We start from the raw sequence: 8,668 nt of genomic DNA on the forward strand, positions 1-8,668 counted from the left end.
ACATACTACAGTATGAATTTTTTATACAATTTTGCACAACATACTATAGTATGACATTTTTATGCTATGTCTGATGAGATACTATAGTATAACACTGTTATGCAACTTTGGACAATGCAACGTCAGAAGAAAATCAATCCTAAAATTCTACATTTCATGTCTTTGCATTTTTAAAACTTGAAAGTAGGGCTGAGCGGAAAAAAGTCTTATCATGATAATTTTTTTCATATCAGTTGATATCAATATATATCACGATAAACATCTAATCACTATTTCTGTCAAGCATAAATGTTCCTTTTACTCCTAAGTGAGATATGAAGATATCATAAGGTTCATTTTGGTTTACATGTTTATTTTCTGTCAGACACTGAACACGACAAATATACTGAAGAACAGGCATCACTGACTGGCAGACCTATTCAACTTAAAATTAAAAGAGGTCCAGTTACTAAAATTTTCTCCCAGTAAAGGTCCAAACCTCATACCTAAAATCAATATCATGATTAATTGAACATTTTACTTTGATTAAGATTGATAAACGATTATTTTGCTTTTTGCTTTTTTTGTGGTTTGTTTTTTGCCCTCATAATTCACTGACAGTTTCATGTGACCATGGTATGTTGGAGTGGAATAAACATATGATTTATTATTATTTATTAAACTTTCCAGCATTATATGAAAATTGTAAGCTCCATCTTAAACAAACTTCAGGTAAATTTAAGCACATTGTGCTGATAATAGGCCAACCTCTCCTGACTGCAGGACTCTGACTTCAACTCCTGTGAAACTTCTGTGCTATTAATCATTTTACTCTGGAAAAAACAACTTTTGAGTAGGCCTTCTTCTCCTATAGCTGCCAACATCCCAGTTAGAGAAAGGGTGAAAATAAGGAAATGTGCCTGTGGAACCAGGCCCCCAAAACATTACATCTGCCCCTGGTAATACTAATGAGAGCTCAGCGCGAGCGGCTGGATGAGACAGCGATGCGTCCTGCTGTTTCTAAATAATTCATCCAAAGTCTGATTAAACCTGAAACTAACACAAAGTAGTCTGTAGAAGTCTAAAGAAGTCACTTTCCACCTGCTATGAGGAGAAGCCCTGCTCTGTTTGTCTGTCTCACTGCGCTGCTGTTGGACCATCAGCTGTTTGATCCACGATGATGAAACGCTGTGGAAGCACGTACGACTCGGTAATCAAACACTCAGCTGTTCTAGAGTCAAAGTCATTCACTGCATTTGGTTCGCCGTGGCACTATTCTTATTATCATTGGCTGTTTGTGTTGTCTGTCAAAACATGGCTTGAATGTGTTATCGACTACGTCTCATATTTCAATCGAGGAAAAGTTATTTCACAATTAATATCGTTATCGTTTTATCGCCCAACCCTACTTGAAAGATTCATTTAAGACACTCTAATACCAATTAAGGCCCTTTTTGCAAAAACATCAACACTTCCTGTCTGAGACGAGTCATTCCTTCAAAATAAAAGCACCATGGGTCCCATAATGATTTGTTTGTTTAACAATGTTCTCACAATACTTTTACCAAAATTTAATCATAAAAGTACTTTATTTAAGTTCCTTATAAATTTAATTATAATTATAATTTAATAATTTTAATTTAATTAAATGTTATTATAAACAGTAGTGTATTCAACTTTACTATTTGACAGTAGCTACTTCACTTAACTTTATTGTTACTGCAGATCATTCTTTTTTTTTAAATTTAAGTAGCTAACATTAGTTTAAAGAACATTTAAAAACACTGTGAGAATTTTTTAAAGCCATATTGCACAGCCCTACATAGAGTCATACTCAGATTTTCACATGAACCATCTTCAACCATCCATTCAGTTCTGACTGAGCACAGTGGCCTCTTAAACGAGCTGTTAGCTCTCCTCTTATATTAGCAAAGAACAGTATACAAAACATTCAGGGAGCAATGTGTCATTTTTCCAATGTCAGATACATTTAATCAGCATTCATGTAAATATAAGTATCAGTTGAGACTCGGTATCAGCAGTACCAAATATTAAAGATTGGGATTACAGCCAAAAAGAAGTTGATTGAGGCATTCCTAATTAAAACCAGTAAAATACAGCAACAAAGTGTCTGTTACCACGATGATCTGCAAACACATTTTCAATAAGCTGTAAGAAATGTCCATAAAACAACTCAGTAGAACTACAAATGTGTCTGACTCTAAAATGCTTCAAGTGGGCACCGGAGCCGAGTTCCAACCTGGGTAATACATAAAGCCATGACAGTCTGAAGAGTGATGCTGTAGTTTGTAGTCTGGTGACGACTCAGCAGTAAGACAAGGACTTCTCCACCAGTTTCTGTTAGCTGATTGTGCATATCCAGAGCGCCAAAGTTTTTCTTGGATCTGTGATCCCGCTTGACAAAGGAAGTGCATCCTTGAATTTTTTTCCACCTTGAATGGGAGACGGAGCAAGTATTTGTAAGACAGAAGTGTGATGTGGCCATACTTTAAGGCGTGGTCGCCCAGAAGAGATGACTCAGCAATACGGAGCAGAAGAGCGACGCGTGGAGTCAACAGGACACTCCACAAACACATGCCACTGCAGATCATTTCCTAACAGATCATACAAGGACTTCTGACTGGAAAAGCATCATTAAAAATCACTGTGCATACAAGGCCGATTCTCTTCTGTCCCCCTGCAGAAGGGACAGTCCTATCTGAGAGCCAGTGTGTGGACCTGGTAGATCTCCTTTGGGAAGTTCATTTGTTGCTCCTCGTGGATGATGCGGAGTCCCGCTCTGCCTACAAGACTGTGAACTATTTCAAGGTCGCGGCAGACGCTGCTGTCCACCTCATCAGGGACCACGCCCTCATATGACACATTGTCCTTAATGACGATGAGGCCGTTGGGCCGCAGCGCCTTCTGGCAACGTCGCAGGAAGTCCACCAGGTGGTCGTCTGTCAGGTGGCCTGAGAGGAAAAGTCAGAGGGAAACTAGAATTACAGCCTTGTGGTTTCATGCCTCCACACACCCGTCAAGTTAAACTACAGTGTACATCCATGTCTGTGAAGAACATGGATATGTAACGAATTCTTAAGTTATGGCCAAAAACAGGTTTTGTGGGTTCCAGTAAACATTTGTGCTGAATTTAAAAAAGTTCCCTCAAAATGAGACAGATGAGGTCACAGTGACTTTGACCTTTGACCATCAAAATCTATCAGCTCATCACAGAGTCGAGGGTCGCATTCACACCTGAGCTGTTTGGTCGGTTTTAAATGGACCAGAGTTCGTTTCCTCGGACAGTCCGGTTCATTTGGGGGTGAAAGATCAATCGAACTCTGGTGGGGACCAAACAAGCGAACTCTGGACCGCCTGAAAACTGGGGTCTCAGTTCACTTCCAAGTGAACTCTGATGCGGTTTGTTTGTGATGTGAATGAAAACGAGCTGGCCACAGGACGTTATAATATGAGAAATGTGATTTTATCAGGATTTCTAACGTTGAACCAATAATTAATCCATCTGCTGATCATGAAATCTTTCCGTGGTCTCATGGTTGATCCTGTCAACGGCCAGCCCCGCCGCTACGGGCACGCGCAGCAGCACAGGCGCGTGCTTTAACATTATTATCAATAATTTAAACAGTTACATGCCTCTGCTGAGCAAAGTTTTTTCAAAAGTTAAGCTTATTAAAACAAAAGGACATGAATGTCTAACTGGCCTCTCTGTCATCGGTGTCACTGCAGGACTCACTCAGTAGCTGACACAGAATGACCTGCTGAACGAGCTCTCAGCAGGTGATGCAGACGTGTGTCTCTGTAGACTTTAGCAGCTGCTGAAAAATACCTGTTTTATATATTTTTCTTGTAGTGGAACATTTATGCAGAGTTTATAAAGTGTTGTGATTTGTCTTTTATAACGACGCAATTATGATCACGCACCCAAAGCGGCCCTGATAACGTGATCGATCTGCAGTCTGAAAATAGCCGCCTAATAATGCTTACAATCAGTTTCATCATTTCTCTGCGAGTTCTTTGTGATGTTAAAGATTATAAATATAAATTCAATCACGTAATTTGATTAATTTGAAAAATTCCCTCAACATGATCACAAGAATGGGTGGATGTACGGAAAATGTCATGACTATGCCACGGCGTAAGAATGTTGTATTCTTTGACCACAGAGTGCTGATTGAGTGGTTTTGCAATGCTTGACTACTGCGCTGTCTTAACTCAAATGCAGCAGCGAGGTTTTAACTAGATTCAAGCAGACACAAGCAGGTACTCTGATCAAGCACAATCAGTCCTCTCTCATGCCTAAGACTTCAATATGCCTGAAATCAACAAGGTCCTACAACAAGTCCTCTGACCTCAGTCTCTCTTCAAAAGATATCAAGGAAGGAGCTTGTCTATTTCAAATTATTAGTAGTATTATAATATAATTATTTGCTGACTGATGGCGGCCATCGCAGCAGACTCACCAATGACCCACTGGATCCAGATGACATCATAGCGTCCATTCTCTGGTACAAAGTCCTGCAGGCCGCAGCAGAGGTAGTTACCCACTCTCTTGCCGTCCTCTCCCAGGTAAGTCTTGGCTTTGTCCAGGAACTCCTGCGTCACGTCCACCAGGTCCACGGCCTTGAACAGAGGCAGCAGTAACCGTTTGGTGATCCTCCCGATGCCTGCTCCACAGTCCAGAGCGCAGCCCGTACCCGTCTTCCCTTCCCCTTCCTTCAACGAACACACAAGAAGTCACTTAGGCTACATTCAGACCGCAGGCAAATCCAGACTGTCCGCACTGTCATTTACAAGAGATCAGATCGGATTTGTTGCATTCGCACATCAGCGATCTGTAATGATCTGCATGGGTTGCTATGGAAACGACGTAGGTGTCAGTACGTGCGCTGGTGACGCGGATTACCAATATGGAAGTATAAGCAGAAAAATGGAGATACAACATCTCGCCATCCAAATACTCGAGTTATCAAGGCGCACTGTTGGACTCCTGCGCCGCACCACACAGACACAGCGACGGAGGGAACTGTTTCGAGCTGCAATCATGGCGGGCTCCACCGTGCAGCGAGGGGTTTGGTGACATCCGTAAGCAGTGACTTGTGGGAGTATGGTGTGTCAATTTCCGAATGCGCCGCGGGATGTTTGACGAGGTGTGTGCGTGTCTGATATCCGATTTGAATGAGCAGAGCGTCCAGACTGAAGACGCATCTGTAGAAATCTGATTTGAATCACATTTCAAACCACCTCCACATGTGGTTTGGATCAGATTTGCTAAAAATCAGATTTCATGTGGTTATTTGCTGTTCGGACTTCATAAAATCAATCTGGATATGGCAAAAATGGGATTTGGGCTGGCAGTCTGAACAAAGCCTCAGTGAGACAAAGCTGTGACACAAGCTGCTTCTGTCGGGGTGACAGCGCTCTGAAAGCAAAGAAGCACCGAAAATTACAGCTCGAAATGATGAGTATGAGTAACTATAACATTCTGAATATCTTTTCTGTATATAGTCGTGTTAATTGGGGCGAGGAAATATGGCTGAAACGCTGTCTGAAAGCTTTGAAAAGTTTCTTACACCAAGGAACTTCTGCAGGAAAGCCTTGGATCCATTGATGTCGATGCTGGAGATGCTGCCGTAGCCTCCCAGCATGCCGTCCACTGTGGGGGGGACCTCCCTCCAGTAGTCCTCCGCATTGGAGTAGAAGCTTGCCTCATGCTCTACTTTGTCACCCATCCTGTCATGGCAGACAAGCAACACAGTTTAGAAAATCACCGTTCAGTTTGTACCTCCGTTTTGAAGTCACAGTACGGTCTGGGGGGGAAAAAGGAAAAAGTTGCTGGTTGTTAATTAAGAACATTCGTTTATTTAGTTAAACAATGACAGTTTAAACAGCTGTCAGTGTCTCAGCAAATGTTTCAAAAGTAATGAAACATAGAAAATAACATGAATCAGTGTGTCCCCTGGGTTTACTGGTATGGTTGTGGTTGTCATTGACTCATTTGTTAACCAACATCAAGCTTTAAAAAAAATATTACACATGAATACTATTTTCTACTTTCATTGATTAATTTTTAACCAACATCAGTTCATATCATAAATATCAAATATTCATCAATTTTCAGAATTTTAACCCTGTAAATGTCAGGTTTTGGTCATGTTCGCTATGTTTTTAGATGAAAAAGACACACAAAAATATGATTGTCAACATACTACATGTAGATTACATTGATTGTGACGGTGCACCTAGTGGAAATAGCATGTATTTTCTGCATATGCCAAATATGGTAAGTTGAAGGGTAGGGTTAGGGTTAGGGTTGACATCATCAGGTGGAAAACAGTGGAAAAACTCAGATTCCAAGTCAAAAGCCCAGAATGACACACAGAAATAATACAATGCATGTTTTTATGCTTTGATGGCTGTGGGATCAAAAATGTCAGTCTGAATGGGTTTCAATGGAGCATTTTTTTTTTACCTTAACAGTCTGAATGTAACAATTTAGTTTCCACAGTGTATTTTAGACTTATTGTAGGAGCTGAGCTGGAAATTCCAAAATTATAGAAAAATATACAGTCTTCCCAAAGTGTATGCCATATGCATGAACTATTAAATTATCTAAAAATGAAGAATGAAAAGCATGTAAAATGCACCCAACGGTCCCTCATGAGTTAAAGTACCTCTATATTCAAAATGTACAACCTGTCAGAATGCAAATGTGCTTTGCAGGTTTCAGTGTTGCTGTTTCTCTGGTTTCTGGGCTAGTTATTGTTTCATGTCAGCTGACATTTAACTGCACGGCTCCATTTAATACTGTAGCTGGAGGGTGTTCATTCATATTCATTTGGCTCTAATGGATGTATCTATAAAGATGGATAATAAAACCTCACTTCAGCAATGCTTGAACTGGCTGTCAGGGGAGGTCTAACACACACACACACACACACACACACACACACACACACACACACACACACACTGCAACCAAATCTGGTAACACTTAGTAGTTCAGCTGTCAGAGCTCATCTTGTGACCAGGGCAGAGGGCATACATTGCCTCTGAGGCTCCAACCAACATCTCTCTCTCACACACACACACACACACACACACACACACACACACACACACACAAGCTGAATGGATGAGACTAGGCTTGATGACACACACTTCAGTCTGCCATACTAACCATATGTTCCATTAAGAGACCTCATAACATACTAATAAATTGTTATGACACTCAGGTGTTGACATTAACTTTATATTAAAGTCTATAGAAAACATACACACAGACTTCAAAACAACACGGTACACTGTATCTTAAATTACTACATGCGTAAAATGCCCTGAGGTTCCACCATAGAAAGTTATCTTTGACTAATTAAGGTATTAATAGTGTTTGCAGAATTCAAATCATACTGACAATAATAACTTAGCTATAGCAGCTATTACAGCTCAAACAACATGAAGCCAACATCATGACCATGGAGGGTTTAACCCTTTGAAACCTTAGAAAAATTGGTTTGACTTCTTTTGAAAACAAAGGTGGAGAGAAAGGCAGTAAGCAAACTACATTTATAGTTATTATAATTAAATATTAAAAAAATTATGTTAAGGGGGAAAAAATCACATAAATATATATTATACTTTCATTATTTATATTAAGTTATATTATTAATATGTTTTTTCCCCCAATTTTAAGCACGTTTTTGGGGTTATGTAGTTTCCTTTCTTCTTATGGTCGGGTAACTGTTTGGTAATTTTTTTTACTGATTGTTTTGCAAATTTTGGGGCCATGTCTTGTTAAGCTGCTCATTGACTTCTCCCCAAGTTTTTGCAAGAAATTTAACCAATTTGCTCAGGTTTCTAAGGGTTAAAGCAAACAGCTGTAAATAAGGCGGAACCTCTGAAGTATGAGATTTTAACTAACTCACATAAGTTATATGCTAATACTAAAAGAATAACTGCCCATTTCCTATTAAACACGGAACTTTAAGTTACACTTGCTCGTTGTTTCCCGGAACACTTAAGGTTTGATTAAATGTCATTGACACGCTTCTTCATTGATCTGCATCCTGCTCATTTAAATGTGTGTAACGGTAATAAGGCCCTGCACGTGCTAAGTTGGATGTTGTAGTTTTAGCCGAGCAGCTAACGTCAGTTAGCCGGCGAAAGCTCTGTTTCCGGGCTAAAAGGCGAACTCCGGTGTGTCTAAACTTCACAAAAACGGTTCTTGACAATGACACTAACCTCGTCTTGTGTCCGGTGCCCGGTCCCACACGCTCCTCTCCCTCTCACAGAGCCCCCGGTCCCTCCCGGTGTCGGTGTTTCGGATTTCTATTTGAGACTCTGCACATGCAGCTCGTCATTTCCTTATTTGGCTCCCGGAAGAACATGTGACAGCAGCGCCCCTGCTGGCCCTCTTCACTCACGTCTTCTTAAACATTGCGTTTTATAATAATACCATATGGACAGCTTAATTTTGAATAGGATGATGAAAAGAAATAATGAAAAACGTACTGTATTGTATTGTTAATTTAACTGTTTCTTGAGGTGTTACTGATGAAAACAAAGACTTTTTTTCCACTTTTGCTGATGTTGTTATTGTGTGTTAGATATTTACATATTCCATCTATGTCAGACTATATGTTTTGGACCTTCGAATGTGTTTTGAGACCTT

At 40.2% G+C, this 8,668-nt stretch overlaps 1 protein-coding gene across 1 annotated transcript; it reads right to left on the reverse strand.

Annotated features, from left to right (window-relative positions):
* Positions 1–1,946: 1,946 nt before the first annotated feature.
* LOC121959866 (N-terminal Xaa-Pro-Lys N-methyltransferase 1-like) lies at positions 1,947–8,349 on the reverse strand. Its single transcript, XM_042509385.1, has 4 exons — positions 8,239–8,349; positions 5,571–5,730; positions 4,461–4,713; positions 1,947–2,951 (listed from the first exon to the last, which is right to left on the reverse strand). Exons 2-4 carry the CDS (start codon positions 5,727–5,729, stop codon positions 2,695–2,697), a joined length of 669 nt encoding a protein of 222 aa, XP_042365319.1. The 5' UTR covers position 5,730; positions 8,239–8,349; the 3' UTR covers positions 1,947–2,694.
* Positions 8,350–8,668: the final 319 nt, after the last annotated feature.

Source organism: Plectropomus leopardus, chromosome 20 (genome assembly GCF_008729295.1).
Source record: "Plectropomus leopardus isolate mb chromosome 20, YSFRI_Pleo_2.0, whole genome shotgun sequence".
NCBI classification, from domain to species: domain Eukaryota; kingdom Metazoa; phylum Chordata; class Actinopteri; order Perciformes; family Serranidae; genus Plectropomus; species Plectropomus leopardus.

Excerpts from the sequence above, each read along its gene's own strand:
- LOC121959866 (XM_042509385.1), bottom strand. The coding sequence starts at position 5,729 with ATGGGTGACAAAGTAGAGCATGAGGCAAGCTTCTACTCCAATGCGGAG. Across the intron at positions 4,714-5,570 it reads TCCTGCAGAAGTTCCTTGGT|GAAGGGGAAGGGAAGACGGG; the intron begins GTAAGAAACTTT and ends TGTTCGTTGAAG. Across the intron at positions 2,952-4,460 it reads CTGGATCCAGTGGGTCATTG|GCCACCTGACAGACGACCAC; the intron begins GTGAGTCTGCTG and ends TTTTCCTCTCAG.